Source organism: Alligator sinensis, unplaced genomic scaffold (assembly GCF_000455745.1).
Source record: "Alligator sinensis unplaced genomic scaffold, ASM45574v1 scaffold301_1, whole genome shotgun sequence".
Classification (NCBI taxonomy): domain Eukaryota; kingdom Metazoa; phylum Chordata; order Crocodylia; family Alligatoridae; genus Alligator; species Alligator sinensis.
The window spans coordinates 1,583,738-1,600,444 of record NW_005842035.1 but is presented as its reverse complement, the minus strand read 5'-3'; the positions used below and the strand labels follow the sequence as shown (position 1 = coordinate 1,600,444).

The 16,707-nt window shown below is 58.6% G+C and overlaps 1 protein-coding gene across 3 annotated transcripts in view; it reads left to right on the top strand.

Annotated features, from left to right (window-relative positions):
• RUBCN (RUN and cysteine rich domain containing beclin 1 interacting protein) overlaps positions 1-16,707 on the top strand; it is a 47,254-nt gene that overhangs the window by 24,896 nt on the left and 5,651 nt on the right. Inside the window, exons 7-19 of one of the 3 annotated variants that reach the window (XM_025202716.1) lie at positions 4-87; positions 878-1,034; positions 1,584-2,135; positions 2,899-2,943; positions 5,272-5,367; positions 6,229-6,344; positions 7,424-7,625; positions 7,948-8,049; positions 8,874-8,948; positions 11,787-11,847; positions 13,118-13,250; positions 15,504-15,649; positions 16,115-16,179. In XM_025202716.1, the coding sequence (XP_025058501.1) occupies positions 4-87; positions 878-1,034; positions 1,584-2,135; positions 2,899-2,943; positions 5,272-5,367; positions 6,229-6,344; positions 7,424-7,625; positions 7,948-8,049; positions 8,874-8,948; positions 11,787-11,847; positions 13,118-13,250; positions 15,504-15,649; positions 16,115-16,179 (1,834 nt within the window). Of the gene's footprint in view, positions 1-3; positions 88-877; positions 1,035-1,583; positions 2,136-2,898; positions 2,944-4,912; positions 5,027-5,271; positions 5,368-6,228; positions 6,345-7,423; positions 7,626-7,947; positions 8,050-8,873; positions 8,949-11,786; positions 11,848-13,117; positions 13,251-15,503; positions 15,650-16,114; positions 16,180-16,707 lie in introns of those variants that run through there. The other 2 variants (XM_014519369.1, XM_014519368.1) reach the window with 2 other exon arrangements.

The window sequence follows — 16,707 nt, the reverse complement described above, 5'->3', positions numbered from 1 at the left end:
GAGGCCCATGTCACAGCCATGTTACAGTGCCTTGAGGCTGTGGAGCAAAACAACCCCCGGCTCCTGGCTCAGATCGACACGTCCATGGTGAGCTGGGTCCTTTCTCCACCTGCGTGTTCTGCCCCGTAACACTGCTGCATTGTGGCCACGTGCACAATGCCCATTCAGCACCCCCGGAGCCCTATAAAGACAGACCTTTCCTTTGGGCTTAAACCTATGAGAGAAACAGGCTGGGGAGGGGCCAGCCCCCCTGCCTGCAGCTGCCCAGGACGACGAAGGTGGGCTGTGGAGGAATGAAAGTGGACGCTCAGGTCTGGTTCCCGAAATCAGAATGGGATGAGTTGTGGCAGGAGAGGCCTGGCCATTATTCCCGCCTCTGTGACCTTGTGTTGGTCACCTCGTCTCTCCCGCTTTCTCCCTTGGCCCTCTCCCTGCTCTGCAAAGAGGTCCCCAGCTGAAACTGCAGATGACTTTCTGAGCGTGGCCGAGCCCTCACTGTGTGCATGTCAGTCCTGGTGCCAGCCCAGCAAGGGCGGGGACCTGCTCTCCCGCCCTTCCCCCCCCCCACCCGTGTGACTGCAGCACAGAAGGACACAAGTGCTGTTTTCCTGGGGCACTGGGCCGCCGGGTCACTGTGCTGGGAGAGCGTGGTTGTTTCCAGACTGGAGCCTGCTGTTGCATTGAGAACAATAATCCGCTTCCCTTTGCTGCTGTGGCTTCCCCTCGCCCCCTCCCCACAGCTAAACAGCCATGGCTGGGTCCTGCCTGGCACAAGCTGCAGCCACGTTTGGGTGGGTTCCTCTGCCTCGCTGGGCCCAGCTGCCCCTGACCTCAGCCGTGGCTGCTGGGCTGCGTTAACTTTGCTGCGTCTCTTCAGTTCGCCAGGAAGGGTGAAGCCCCACCGCAGGCGACCAAGAGCCAGAGCCTGACCGCACTCCCTGGGTCTGTGGCAGTCATCCCCGCGGACTACCCCTCACATCGGTACTTCGGGTCCTTCTCCAGCCTGCACCAGCCAGCCACCACAGGCATCTCGGGTAAGCAGAGCCTGGCGGCCAGCTCCCTCGGCATGGGGGAGGCTAACAGTGGGGGCTTCATGTGGGGCTGGGTTGCAAAGTGCCAGCTCTGGTTAGAGCTCCTGACTCTCTGACCCTGTGGCCTTACAGTTGTGTCCGGCCAGGCTACCTGAACAAGTTTCCTATAAAACACCCTGTGCCCCCAGCTCAGCCCTTCCAAGCTTCCCTGCAGTGCCCTCAAGGCTAAATGTTCAGGTGGTATATATGAGGCCTTGGTATGAACTAGACTGAGCCTCAGCCTCCAGCTATCCAGGGAGGCTTGTGAATCCTGAGGTGTGCAGGGAATGTGGCAGATCCCTTCCTTTCATCTGCTTGGACTGGATTGGCCTGTGTTCAATGAAAATCACAGAGAAATGAGGCTGGCAGGGAGCTCCAGAGGTCACAACTAGTCTAACCCCTGCCTGAGGCAGGATCAGCCCTGTCCAAACAATCCCAGACAAATTCAATGTCTAAACTTTGCATAAAACTACCATCAATTCCAGCACGTCACCCCCTCTCCACCTCTTCCAGACAGGAGACTGGCGAGCTCCTTGGTGGGAATCAGCATTAGCCAGCTTCCAGAGAGCTCCCTGCATGACTTGCCCTCCTCGCTGCCGCACGACCAATCCCCTCTGGGCCAGCCTGGCCCCCTTCCCAGCCTCAGCACTCCCTCCTCCAAGGACTTGTCCTCTCCGGCCAGTGAGATGAGTGCCAGCACCACGACCGGCCAAAGCGAGGACGCCTGGGTGGGCAGCCAGGACGACCAGCAGAGCGACGCCAACGACGGGCCGGAGTACCTGGCCATCGGGAACCTGGGGCGCCGGGGCCGGGCAGCCAGCAGCCAGAGCAGCTCAAGCAGCAGCAAGAGCAGCAGCTCTCCCCTCTTCTCATCCAGCAGCTCTCAGAAGCCGGAGTCAGTGTGCTCCTTGGGGGAGCAGGGGCCCAGCAGTTGCACCAGGGCCATGGGCATCCTGCGCAGGTCCAGCTTCTCGGAGGGGCAGACAGCGGCCACACAGGGGATCCCCAAGAAGAGTCATGCACGCTCCCAGTCGGATACCAACGTGGCCTCAGGGAGAGCTCATGGTAAGGCTGGGACCAGGGGAGCGGATGGGAGCAGCATTGTGCATGAGATGGAGTCTGGGGAGAGGTCTCATGCACAGGAGAGTGACTGGGTTTTGCAGGGTGGTCCCAGAGGGTGCCAGCAGTGGGTGTCTGCCTATGTGCATCAACGCTCATTAATTAGTTAATGACACCCCTTTGCAATGTCCTCTCACAGTGGGGACCTGAGGGGGTCTGGTGCTGTGCAATGCGAGGGAGGGGAAAGCACGCGCTGTGGCAGCTGGGCCTGGCCTCTGCGCTGTATATGCCCAGAGATGGAGCTGCCTTCTGCCTGCCCCCTCCTCAGCCAAGCTCTGAGCTCCACTCCTGGAAGTCCCTGCCTCGCTCTGCAGCCAGGCTTCCCATGGCCAGCAGGTATCGAATTGGTGTGGTCCCCTGGGGCTCCACCGTGGCCTGGCACTGCTTTGGAGCTCCCCAGGGCCCTTCTGCCTTCTTTCTGGAGCCTCATCTGCCCAGCAGCTCCAGGTGTCCATTTCAGAGTGCCAGAGGCCCTACCACTGGGCCTTGTGTCATTAGACTTGCAAGACAATCTAGGTCTTTTTGGGCTGTCTGTTCCTCGCTTCGCAGGTGAGTGCCAGGCCTGTGGGAGCTCCTGCAGGTGGGCATCAGGCCTGCTGCCAGGTGGACACCATGGTGCTGCCTTCCAGCAGGAGCAGCAGCCCCCAAGTAACCCATGTGTGTCTGTTTTCTCTCCTCCTCTCACGCTCTCTCTTTGCTGCCTGCCCAGGAGGCCTCAGGGATATCACCATTATTATAGAAGACCCAGTGGCAGGTTTGGGAGCCGGTGTCCCCCTCCCCACGTCAGCCCTCATTACATTGCATTCAGGACTTCCATTAATGCATTGATGTCCATTCCAGCCTCTCCGTTCCCCAGTCCCTGATGGCGCGTGGAGGGTGACCCAGGTCATGCATGTGACCTGCGTGAGGATCCCCGCTTGGTTTGGGAGGGGGTGTCGGACTGGACCAAGAACGTGCTCCGTTCCTGTGCATGGTGCTTTGCTGCCTTTACTGGTGAGGTGTGGGCAGGCTTCCTTCCCCTTTGGGAAAGCAGGACACCTCACCACATCTTTTGAGCCATGCTGGGAGAAAGGGAAGGGCTGGCTTATATGTCACGTTCACCCCCTTGCCTGGTGGAGCTCAGGTTCACAGAGCTGGGAACAGCGTCTGCCCACGAGGCAGTGTGCTTGGCCTACAGCTATGCTGTGATGCTCAGAGAATGGCACGGGGAGTTGGGACTCGGGTTCAATTCCAGGTCTTGCTGCTTCTGCGCTGCGTGAGGCGGTGTGACCCAACTTCTACAGGGGCCAAAGTGCTCACCGCTGGATATCACTGGGGTTCAGCACCTCGGCCTCAGCCAGGCAGGGCTGTGCAGGACCCCTTAGGGCAGTCTGGAGGTGCCTGAGACAGGTGCAGCAGCTGCTCCCCACAGGTCCATTGCTGCACTCGCTGTCCATGTAGCCGGCAGATTAAGATGCTTGACTCCCAGGACTCTTGCCAGCGCTGTTTGCCACTGCACAGCCCTGCTGCTGGTCCTAGTGGCTGGTACCTCCCCACTATTGGGAGATCAGCCATGCTGGGCCTGGAGGCTGTATTCATGTCAGTGCTCTGGGGTAGGCGAGTCCTTGTAGCCTCTTGCTCCTCGTGTGTGATGCCTGTGGGTGCTGGGCGTTGGAGCTGAGCAGTGGAACACTTATTACTGAGCCGTTGTCATGGGGCTCTCAGCTCAGACCCTGCCCAAACTGCTCGACAGCTGTTTTATGGCCTGCAGAAAGCGAATTCACCTGGCTCCAGTTCCTGGAAGCCACAACCCAGCCCCTTGCAGCAACTTAGGATGTCCCCGAGCTCTAGAGGTGAGGCAGTTATTCCTCCAGATGAGGCTTGCCCTGTCCTGCTTGTGCTGGCCCAGGCCCCGTCACTCACCAGGACTGCAGGGCTGAGACCTAGCGCTGGCCTTTTCATTTAGCAGAGGACATGTCCTCTCCCTGTTGTGCTCCCTGCTGCCCACATGCACTTCTTCCTGGCAGCTGAGTCAGAGGGGCTGAGCAGAGCGGTATGAGCTGATTGAGTTTACCCCCTGTTCCCGGTGCCTGGTGCTACTGCATGTTCCACCTACACCTTCCTCCACCCACCCTTTTCTTCCTCATTTCTCCCCACAGCTTCCCTTGTGTGTTCGGTCTTCACGTCCCTTTCAGCAACAGCCCAGGGCTTCATCCTGCTGGGGACGTGCCTCAAGGCACTTGGCCTTAGCATCATCCCATCGCACCGTTGTTGCAGGCTTACAGGCACCAGCCCTGTTTGCCTCTGACGTTGACGGGGGCAGCTCCTCCCCTAGCCCTGCCCAGCGAGGCTGTGACTGCTGACCCAGGCAGATGGAGGGCAGTGGGAGCTGCATGTTGGGTCACCTCTGTGCCCTGTTGGTGCTGGTATCGGAGCCTGTATGTTGTTGCTGCTGCAGCACTGGGGGCTCCTGTGTGCAGGAAAGCTACTTCCCCACAGCTAGAGCCGTCGAGGGGAGGAGGTTAGAGAGTGTATACCCTTCTCCACCGTCCTCCGTGTATGCTGGTACCACAGAGCCCTGTGATCCCCCAGGTTTAGCCCCCTGCCTTCCTGGAGGGGGAATTGAGTGCCTGGAACCCTGCGCCAGGCACCCAGCCTGTAAGACCAGCTCTTGCAATCCCAAGCCCTGCTGCCAAGCGGAGCAGGGGCTCTTTCTAACTCTGTGTCCTTCCCCCTCATTGCAGTAGCTAATAGGACAGACAAGCTGTGCTGCAGCCAGGCTCTTCCATTCTGCCCGCTTGTCCCTTTCCTGCTTCCCCATTGCTGTTGGGAGAAACCGCCCTCGGAGACCAGCCCAGGCAAGCTATCCCCTGCTCATGGCCTGCCCTTTCCTGGCACTGCCCCTCCTGCTTTGGGCTCAGGTCATCCCCTTCCTCACTGGAGACCAGCTGGCTTGACCCTGTCCTGTCCCCCTTCAGTTCCTGTCTGTTCTCTGATGTCTGACTCGTTCCATCCCATGTCATGCACGGGGTCGGGGTTCGGGGTTGGGTCAGCCCCTCAAGGCTACTGACCTGCTGTGGTGTTTTCTCTCTTCCTCTCTCAGAATCGCATGGGGACATTTTGCGAGTCCGAGGCCCCTTGTGCTGCTCCCCCCAGGGCAGTGACGTGAGCACGCCCAGCTCCCTGTACATGGAGCATGGTGAGTACAGCTGGGGCAGAGAGCAGCTGAAGGAACCCGTATCCAGGGGGGTTTGTCTGGCTCTCATAGGTGTTTGCAGGAGGACTTTGAACCTGCCAGGATGTTTGATTCCCATTTGCACCTGTGCCTCCTAAGCGCAGCAGTTCCCCTGGAAACGCGTTGGCCTACCCTGGACTCAGTAATCCTTCCTATAACATCAACAGCCACGTGGGTGCATTAGGGCATCTGCCTGTTGCTACTAACAGGCGTTGACTTGGGGGGGAGTTGCTTGCTTATGTATCTCTGCCTGGCTGCCCTTGTACCTTGTTGGCAGCAATGGGAAGGAGGGAGTTCCTTAACCGCTAAATACAGCGGTGCCTAGAGCCCAAATGTCATGGCCTCACTTCCCTGGACTTTGTGCAGAGTGGGGTGCACAGCTGCCCCAAAGACTTGACTGTTGCAATGACTGGGGGTGGGGGAAGAAGTGTGTTCTGCAATTGCTGCTTTCCCCATAAAGTAACAGCTGTGAGGAGGGCTGGGGTTAGTGCCCAAGGAAGATGAGAGGCTGTAAGGCAGAGCTTTGGGACTTCCCCTCAGCAGAAGCCATTGGGGATCAGGCAGGGCTGTCATGAGGACGAGGATTGCTTGTGATTGCGGCAGGGTTTGTGGTATCTGACTACTCCGGAGTTGGTCGCGGTCAGAAGTTGGCTGCTAGACAAGATAGGATGCAGCTCTGACCTTGTCTGGTGACTCCTGTATGTTTTGAGGCAGCCAGACTGGTACTAACGGGGGTGTGGCATTCATGCATGGGCTCCTCTGGACTTCCCAGCACTGGGTTTCCCAGCTGCTCCCGTCCCACATACCGGTCTCTCGCCTTTCCAGAATCCAGCCAGTACCTGAGTTCGGGAGAAGGGATGTTCCGAAGACCCTCGCAGGGGCAGTCCCTCATCAGCTACCTGTCGGAGCAGGACTTTGGCAGCTGTGCGGACCTGGAGAAGGTAGGGGCTGCAGAGGTTGTGGTCTCCGGTGCTGGGCCAGGACCTCCAGTGCTACCACTGGTCAGCAGCTGGAAGGGGCAGCCCGTGTAAGTGCCACAGCGCTGCCCTGGAGCTGTGCACCAGCCTTGCTTGACTGCTGCCTCACTGGAAGTTGCCCTGTAGCATCCCCCAGCCAGGAGCTGCCAGTACCACCACTGGGGCACCCTTGGGTATGTGCACTGGGGCTGACTTGCCAGGTTCAGCCCCCTGTTTGTGCTTCTTGCCCTGCCTTGTCTTAGGGTGGAATCTCACCCTTCTGCCACATAGTATGTACCCATTGTCCAGGCCCTAGCGGGCCTGACTGGCCTCCAGGCATTTGTGAGCAGTGATGACGACTCTCAGCCTGCTGAAACCATAGTGCTCCTCTCCTCTGTGGTGCTTGGAACAAAGCATAGGAGGGGAAGACTGTAGAACATGCATCTCTTCACTGAAATCTCACCCTTCTGGCACCCTGAGAAGGCCCTGCAGCCTCAGATCACCTTCTGGGCCTAGGAGAATCTGCCTGGATTTCCTCCATGACCCCTGGGAGAGCCCTTTAGATCCCTGCCAGGACTCTGCTCTCCAGGCTGTTCGCTTTAGCTTCAGCAGGCTCTTGTCCTCCTGGCCCTGCCTATGCCATAGTCATGGAAGAGATGGAAATGCAGATGTCAGGGTTATGGCATCATCTCTTAATGCTGAAGTTCAGGTTGATGGACTGTCTAGAGCCAGCCCTCTTCCTGTCTGGGGTGTCCTAGATGGTTCCCTAGAGAGAAGCACTTACATATCTTTACCAGAAGCAGAGATCCAACATGTAGGGTACACTCTGTGCCTGAGATGCACCAGGCTAAGGAAGGTTTAGATGTTCCTGTGGCCTGATGGGAGGTGCAGGCTTCCAGAGGTGCAATAGAAAGGGAAGTTGTCCATAATGTGGTCAACCCATCACTGCCTCTGTTGGTTGCTGGCTCTCTGTCGCCGAGTGCAAGCTGCGGGGCTGTCTGGTACTGGGAGTCTTGTGCTGCAGGCTGTCGGGAAGCCACTAAGGGTGTGACCCTTACCTCCAGGAAAATGCCCACTTCAGCATCTCAGAGTCGCTGATTGCAGCTATTGAGCTGATGAAATGCAACATGCTGAGCCAGCAGCTGGAGGAGGAGGAGGAGGAGAGTGATAAGGAGATCCAGGAACTCAAGCAGAAGATCCGCATCCGGCGCCAGCAAATCCGCACCAAACATCTGCTCCCTGGCTACCGGGAAATGGGCTCTGATGGTGAGTGCTGCCTGCTGGGTGTGACTTGTCACCCAGCTGGTGAGAGCAAGGTCCATTCTCTGTGTGCCAACTCCCTCCTCAAGGTCCATGTGCTCTGAATGGGAGACTCTAGTATGATGGCTCCATGTGCATTGATAATACACCCCCTCCCTGCTAGAGATAGCAGGATGTAGCTTAACTCTCCTCCCACATGTACCCCAATACTCAGTCCAGCCACATCACAGCCCCTCCTACTCTGCTAGTTCTTGCTGCTTTTAAACAGCCTCCACTGACTCCGTGGCCCCATCTCACGGCACCTCCTGGGGTGGGATCTACCTTCCAGGCTTTATGGCTACAGACAGTGGGTCCCAGTTCAGCTCCCGTGACTCCATGCGGCTCTCAGACTCGGGCTCTGCGGAGGAAGTTGAGGAGTACGAGATACAAGGTAAGAGAGGGTGGCTGCACCCCACAGCAGGGTGGGGTGGGAGTAGCACTGCACTGCTATCCGTGGGGCTGTGCCTGCAAGGGGCATGCCTTGCTTTGGCCAATGGCCCTGAACTGGGTGTTGAGTTGGAATCCCAGGTGCCGTCCAAAACCGGAGTGAGGCCTTAGCAGCCTTTGGCTGGACCCGTGCACATAGAAGGGTTGAGTGATTTGCCTGGGGGACCCTTCATATATTCCAAACAACCCTTTAGTTCACTACTCCTAGCAGGTTGCCTTGATGGGGAGTAGTCAGGCCAAGGGACTGGGTTGTTTGCCCGTGTAGTTGTACTGTCCCTACCAGCAGTCCCTATCCCCTCATAGCCAGGTGCGCTGGACTCTTAAAACCCTGGCCTCCCAGCTGCAGTCAGGTGTTAGTCTGGGGCTGGGGGCGCTGTATCCTCAGCTCGTACCCAGCAGGGTGGTGGGATGACCCCCACAGTAGGTGCCCCTTGGTCAGCAGCAATTCCCACTGGCTGACTATAAAGGGGCACTAATGAAGAAACCGCTGCCCTGTCTTCCACCAGGCTGGACTGGGGCTTTCTGCAGTCTCTGATAAATGTCCCTCAGTCTTCCTGTTCCTCTGTCCTTGGCTGCTGACAGCCCTGGCCCTAGGTTGGGTCCTGGCAGGCTAGAGCCTGGGGTTGGTTGTGAAGACTGAGGCAGGGGCCTGCGTCCTGTCCTGGGCATCCCCTCAGTCCCCACTCGCTTGCTGTCATGTTGATGCCCTTTCTCCCTGGCCTGGCCAAGCACTGAAGCGACCTGTTTTGTCATCACCGTGTCATGCAGATGGTAGCGATGGATCTAACCTGATTCAAATGTCCAAGAACGGGCTCTCGGTGTCAATGGCTTCCCTATTCTCAGGTAGTACCCGAGAGTGCTCCCCACAGCTGCATGTGTGTGTGTGTGTGCTCACCTGTCCGTGTGCGTCGCCCAGGTGTGTCAGGGTTGCAGGGAGTAGGGGGACCCCAGGGGACTTGGCAGGCTGCAGGCTGGACGCTGACCCCTGAATAAACCCCTGGAGCCCAGCTCCGTCCACTCTCCGCCAGCTCACTGCTCTGCGCATGCCATCTGGTTTCTCACCAGCCTCACTCCAGGGTTTCCCAGAGCTTGCACGTCTGGAAGCCACAATTGTCATCTGAAGGCTGGAGGGAAAGGATCGGAGGTGAATGCAGTGAGGGGCAGATCAGTGGGAAGCTACAGCAAAGGGCTGAACAGCCTTGCCCCTGCCCTGGCTTTGCCCCCACAGTGCTTGGTGTGGCTCATCCAGCAACAGCCTCAGAGGCAGGCCCCATCTGTCAGGGCTGAGAGCAGGGGCATGGTGGCCTTCATGCTGAGGCCAAGTGAGGTGCCTCCTGGGAGGTGAGACCAAGGGGTGGTTTCCCTGCCCTGCTCCAGCAGTGATAGCCCTGAACCAGACACCCAGCAGCGCCTGCCCAGTGCTGTTCCACAGTGGTCAGGGGCTTCCAGGCTTCTCTGGAGTCGTTGGAAGCCTTCGCTGCCCCCAGCAGCCTGCTTCTGGGGGGAGCTTTGCTCAGCCCCACAGTGACAGCTGTGCTCTCACCTGTATTTAGGTGGGCAGCTGCCACTGAAAGCAGCTCCGAGCCCTTCCCAGCTGGCTGCAGCCATGTCTGCGCTTGGGTGTGGGGCATTTCCTGGGTGTGCCAGCGCAGCTCTGCTGCCTGTAGCATCAGGGAGCTGCCAGGAAAGCAGACCTCAAAGTATTTTGATCTCTGGTCTTGTCTGTGCCTCATCTGACGCCCAGATGCCAAGGTGATGGGCAGCTTGAGAGCCATCAGGCCAGGCTAGGATGAGACCTGTCAGACGGGCTGCACTGGTGTCAGCTCTGGGCAGGAGCTGATGCCTTACAGGGAATGTCCCCGGCTCGGTGCTGAGGCCTGGGGAAGTCCATCATTGCTGCCCCCTGGGAAGGCTTGCAAGGATGATCCCGCCTGTGGGCGATGTGGAGCCGAATGCCCTGGCTCTGAGCTGTCTGATCCAGAGCACTGGTATGGGGTAGGGCTGACTGTGCTGCTGGCTGGCCGTGGCACATCCGGGAGGGCTTAGCCTTGTAGCTCCAGTGCCCAGTGCTCTGAGGACAGCCCCAGGTCTGAAGCAAATTCAGGTCTGCAGATCAGGGGGTCAGTGGGATGAGGTGGTGTGGTCCGAACAGGAGCCTGGGGACACCTGGGTTCCACCCCAGCTCTGAGGACCATGGCTCACATTGCTGTGCCTTGGCTTTGGTCTCAGGTAGCAGGGCTGTGGGGCCCTGCAGGGTGGGAGGACATCACCAGCCTGGATGTGCACGCTGTGCTCAGCACAAAGGAGCTGAGCTCTCTGGTGGGTGATGGAGTCTGTTTGCTGGGGCAACCTGTGAGCACAGCATCTTCTGCTGCCCTCCGGCCTCCTGATGTAGCACAGACTGAGGTTTGGAGGGGAAGGTGTTTTTGGTGGGAGAGGGTGGGGAGCAGTCTGGGGTGCTGGGGGGTGCCAGTGGCTTCTACCGAGGAGCAATGTGGTGTTGGGGGCAGAGGCCCAGCGTGGTACAATGGCTTAGGGGACAGTACATGCCTGGCTCGTGTGTGCTGTCAGTGCCAGGACTTTGGTTTGCATGGGAAGCCAGAGGTGCCCAGGGAGGCTGCATGGGGAGCATCTGTGCTGGAGGGAGGTCCGAGTCACTCAGAGAGGTCGTGCTCCATGTGTCCTACGCAGGAGAGGCAAGAATCGAGGTTCTTACAGCTGCGTTGGATTTCCAGGGGCTCGGGGCCAAGTGCATCTTGAGTGCAAATGGCCTTACTCTTATAAAACAGGGAACTTGCACTCGCCACCAGCTTGCCTACAGTGCAGCAGGAGGGCACGCGGCAGGCGTCTGTGCCCAGCTTCGAGGGGGTTAAACACCCATGGAGCTGGGCAGTGCATCCCAGCTGCTGGTCTCTGCCGGTCCCATGTGAATACAGTGTGGTGCTGGCTCCTCGTGGTCTTTGAGTGTGCAACCAGCACTGAGGAGGGATCAGGGAGCATGACACAGCCCCTGCCGGAGTCTATAGGAAGGGACCAAGAGGCAAAGCACTGCCTGAGGTCAGGCCTGGCAGGCTCAATGCGCGCCCTGCTCTCATGGCCTAAAGTGTGCCCAGTCCAGTCCAGGCTTTGTATTAGTGCCCTGGAAGGTGGGGGTGGCAGCGGTGTGATAGCAGTGTGTACAGCCTCAGCAGCTCCACAGACAGCGGATGCTTGCCGGGATAGCACCAGGGGAGTTGTGCAGTGGACAAGTCTGCACTGGGCATGGGCCTTAAGCCACCAGCAGCTTGTCCCACGCCAGCTCCTGACCAGCCCTCGAAGGGTAGCGGCTCTGCCTCATGAACTGGGCTGGACGTGACCCAGCAAGGCAGACATTGAGGGCATCGTGTCCCACAGCTGCTCTGCAGCAGTGTGTGAAACCCAGCAAGCTACCTAACCCCGGCACTAACCCACGATCCTGCCCTCCTTGCCCCAGGCGTGGGTGTGCTGGGGGCTGGCATATACCCTGCACCAAATGTGGCTCCCCCCACAAGCCTGCCTGGGGTCTGCTCCCAGGGGTCCCTGCCCTTGGACGGGCACCACACACTATTAGAACGCCCTGGGGGGGTGGGGGGCTTAACACTGAGCCTTGCTAAGAGGAGACTAACCCTGCTCTCCTTTCTGCTCCCACCATCTCCCATCCAGATGCTGACATCAAGAAGAGCATGCCAGCTGCCCGGAAATCCTTCCTTTCCTCGGAGTCTGTGTACGTTCCCTTCTGCTCCCAACCTCAGCCTTGGGAGCAGCTGCAGGGCAGGTCCCAGAGTGCAGGAAGACTGAGGTGCAGCTCTGGGGGGTGGGGAGTGGAGGGTCCCTCCTGAAGGGACTGGTCCAGTGCCAGCACGGCCTGGTTTGTATAAGACCTTTAGAACAGAAACGGGCCTGAGTGGGTTCAAGCTGATGGGGACTGTATCGGGGTGACCCGCTCCCCAGTCACCCCAGAGGCACGGCCCAGTTTGGCCAGCCCCGCTCTCACATCCTGTTCCCTGAAGCCCTGAGTGGATGCTGCCATCTTTTCAGCCGTGCCCGGTGGTGCCACTCTGTAAATGACCAGAGGGTAGTGCTGCAGAGGGATCGAGGGCGTCCCTTCCTGCCCAGGAGACTGAGCTTGCTGTCTCCTTGTGCCCACCTCCAGCAGAGGTGGGCCCGAGGGGGAAGGGTACTCACTGATGTGCACCTGACCTACTAATCGCCAGCAGAGCCAGGCAGCCATCCCATGGGCTCTCAGTAGGGCCCCCTCTGCCTATCAGGTGCAGCCCTGACCTGCCAGTGTAATGAGCATTATGCCTCATGCCCATGCCTTGAATGGGCTCCAGCAGTACTGTACCACCCCAGAAGCAGCTGCATTGGCAAAGTAATTCCTGTGAGCAGGCCATAGTTGGGGCAACATGCTGTAGAAACACGGCATAAGACCATAAACAGTGTCCAGACCAATGGTCCAACTAGCCCAGTATCCTGTCTCTGACAGTGGCAGAAGTGGAAGGAGAGCATCAAACCAGGTATCTCTAGAGGAATCTAACCCCTATGCAATACTCTCCCTGGCATCCACCATTTATTGGGTTAGAAATGACAGAGGAAGCATCTTCAGCTGTTCTGTTCAATAGCCATTAACAGATTGATCCTCCATTAATTTATCCAGTCCCTTTTGGCACCTGGGTCTGCTCTCTGCCTCCACCTGCTCCTGCGGCAATGAACTCCACAAGTTAACTACACCTTGCGTAAAAAATGTCCTTTCTCTTGTTAGTTTTAAGCCTACTCGTTTCAGGGGGTGCCCCTAGTGTTAGTGTCCTGGAACTCGGTGAACAGCAGTTCCCAGTTCCCTTGGTCCACATCCTTTTTGATACGTGGGGACCAGAACTGCACACAGTATTCAAGGTGTGGGTGCACCAAGGCCCAGGGGCTGAGGCAGGGAGGGAGGGACCATGGTGTTAGGCCACTGTCTACTCTGGCACTGACTATCCTGTCTTGCTGCCCAGGTCCTACACCTTCCTGCATTCAAACTCAGCCGAGGCGGTGGCAATGGGCCTGCTGAAGCAGTTTGAAGGCATGCAGCTCCCGGCTGCATCCGAGCTGGAGTGGTTGGTCCCGGAGCACGATGCCCCTCAGAAGGTGAGCGTGGCAGCTGGGGGGTGATGCTGAAGTGCTGTCTGGGAGTGCTGGGGGTGTGAGATTGGGGGGGAAAAGCATGAAGGGCAGAGAAACCCACTGCTCGAGTCATCAAGCTGTCTTGAGGGAGTGGAAGGCATTGTGTTTGTCCTGGGGGCACTACCTGGTGTAGGACCCTATGTGCAGCTGGCTCTGGCACTCCCTTGCAGGTGCCTGGAGCTGTGTTGGCTCCATTGACCTCACACGCTAATATGGCTGGGGGCAGGGTGAAGGATCAGCATCTGGAGATGGCACGGGCTCCCCGGCCTTACAGGCTGTTTGCTGTTGGTTTCAGGGCCTGAGACAGACTTTAAAAAAGCTCCTTAGGCGTCCCCGGTGGTATAAGCGAAGGCAGCTTTCCAAAAAGCTGCTGCTGGTATGTGTAGAGGGCAGAGTGTGCCCCAGTGTGTGCATGGCATGAGCCACTGTGTGCAGTAACCGCCCAGGCCGCCTGCTAGAGAAGACATGGGTTTTCCAGCCAGCTTGGGCAGTCCCGGTGCTAGTAAGGGGGGCTGGGATGCCAGCATGGGCTGGTGGGATGCCAGCTGCTCTGCACAGCCCCTCCATCCTGCCCGATAACTGTACCCACCCCAGCTCTGCTGGAGTCCCCCTTGGTCCCAGCCTCCAGCCCCCTCTTGTCATAAACTTTGTCTCTGCCCCTCAGTCCCAACCTGCAGCTCCTGCTGCCCCAGTCCCAGCCTGTTGGGCGCTCTCGCAGGGACTGCTGGGCCTGTCTGAAGGGCGACATTGCAGCTGCCTTTCAGTCCTGGGAGGCACTGTATACAGGGGGAGGCTCCTGGCTCCACGGTGCAGCAGCGTGGCTCTCAGCAGGATGGGTGTAATGAGTCCTGGCCTCGACTTGTTCCCGGCGCCTGCAGGCCCGTGCCAAGTGCATGCTCCAGCAGGGCTTCTCAGGAGAGCAGTGCATTGTGGACTTGATGTTTTCCTACTAACATGTCAAACAAATTGCCTTCAGCCACAGGCCCAACCTCCTAGCATGAGCCAACCCCCGGGAGGTCACTGGGTTTTACCTTCACCTGCCTGGTGTCTCCTAACCCTGGGGGCATCCCTGTGCCATGTGCTGTTTCCCCCACCCTGTTTGAAGGCTCTGGCATTTAACCCTCTTGGCCTGGGGGCTGAGATGCAACAGAGCTGCTGGGAGTGCACATTCAGAGACGGCAAAGCTCCAGGCACATGCTCTTCCCAAAGAGGGGTCTTGGGAGAGACAAGCTGATGCTGATGAGGGTGCTCCTGAGATTGGTAGGATGGAGGAGAGCTGCCTTAGCCCCCAGCAGCATGGGGGCTCAGCTCAGCCCAGCTCAGCTCTGCAGTTGCCAGGGTTAACCAGAGCTCCTCATCACCACATGTGCTGGAGGGAGATATCCTGGTTTTAAACAACCATGAAGGAGCAGCCACCCGTTATTAATGTTGGAACATGCATATTAAATGATTTGTGATTGTTGGGATGGCCCACCCACTGCATGTGCTGAAGGAAACATTCCCTGTCTGATAATGTCTCCAGCAAGGAGGCACAGCCAAGAGCCACGTGCAACTTGGGAGCCGTGGTCTGAGTTACAGCTGCATGGGGCAGAGCCCCAGCAGCTCTGCTCCAGGCTGGTTGGCGGGGTCATCCAGCTGCTGACAGGGACCATAGCCCTGGTGAGAGGCTGATGCAGCCTGCATAGTGCTGAGCTGCGCTTGGTCCCACAAGACCCAGGCAAAGTTCAGTGCACTGAACCAGGCCATTCCTCCTCCTGTGTCCTGTCCTGGGGGAGTTGGAGGGGCTCAGTGTCCCTGATGGAAGCCACTTGGGTGTCTCCACCCAGGCACAGGCTGGTAGCCCCTTTTCAGCAGCTGTACCAGTGCAGCCTGGAGGCACCAGCAGCAGGCAGCATCTATGGACAGGCCTGGGTGGGTGTTGGCAGGTGGCAGAAGCTGCCTGTGGTTCACTGAGCCGACAGGTGAAGGAGTGCTGCTGTGCCACCTCCAGGGAGCCAGCAGTGTGGACTCCCCCACACCCTGGTCCTGCTGAGCAAAGTGTCTGGGGCAGACCAGGCCGGGACCCTCTGGAAGTGGCTTGCAGGCCTTCAGGTGTGCTGGGATCTGCTTGGCTTCCAAACCCTGCCCCTCTCGATGCAGGCAGGGATGCAAGCTAGGCAGACACCCAGGGCTGGGGCAAAGTGGTGTCTGATGGTCTTCCCTTTGTCTGTCCTCCAGCTCCTGCCCATCCCAGACTCGCTGCCCATCTCTCCCGATGATGGAGAGCATGCTGACATCTACAAGCTGCGCATTCGGGTCCGTGGGAACCTGGAGTGGGCACCTCCCCGGCCCCAAATCATCTTCAACGTCCACCCTGCCCCAACGTGAGGACCTATGCTGGGATCAGGGCTGCGCGCTGTGGGGGGTATCCCTTTGTCTGCCCTTTCCCACAGCTTGGGGGGCCCCTCACTGCCCAGATGGGTCCCTGCGGCTCCCAGTTTCTGCTTCAGACCTGCTGGACTCTGCCTCCTTCATCCCTCTGGAGGGCTCTGCTCCAGGAGAGGACACCTTTGTCTCACTGCAGGGCTCTGATACTGGCCCCAGATTGGGAACTGCTCCCCTCCACTTCCTGCCCCACCTTGGCCTTAGCTCTAACTTCTCTGCCCGTCTGGATTGCTTTCGACGTGGTGCCTTCCCTTTGCTGCTTGTCCATGCCAGTCAGGCAGTGCGTTCGGTGCCACGGGACCTGCAGGAGGGGGGGACTGGGTTGTACAGATGTGCACAGATTGGGCTGCACAGATGTGAGGCCCTTGATGGCACTGATCTCACCATACTCCTTGTCTCTGCAGGAGGAAGGTGGCCGTGGCGAAGCAGAATTACCGGTGCGCCGGCTGCGGCATCCGGACAGACCCTGGTGAGTGCCGCAGCCTTGTCCTCTCCTGAAGGGAGACAGGAAGGGCTGCTGTGGGGGGAGGTGGCAGTGCAGTGGAGGATGCAGGGAGACTGAGGTCCATGGCAGTCACTTTGCTCAGGGGCACATTTCTTGGGACCCTGCCTGGCTGTGCCCCAGCTGGTGCCTAAGGAAGAATCCCCCCCGTGGCAGTAGTCAGCAGGGGGGCATTGTAGACAGGAACGGCTCTGGATGCATTTCAGCCCTGAGGCTCAGAAGCAAAGCCTAGAGTCCAGTTGTTATGTGTGGGTTGGGGGGAAGAGCCTTTGCTCACTGCAGTTTGCCCCCAACTCTCTGGTGCCCGTGATGTTCAGCCGTGGAACCAGCATGGCTATGTCCTTGGATTCAGGTGATGGTTCTTGGGTATCAGTCACTTTCCAGGATCTGCAGGATTTTTGGAGGGATGGGCAGGGCCCCAGGCAGGCAGCTGCATTGATGCTGGGCACGTGGCTCACAGAGGACTGGAACCCTTTGCTTCTCCCAGCTGTAGGG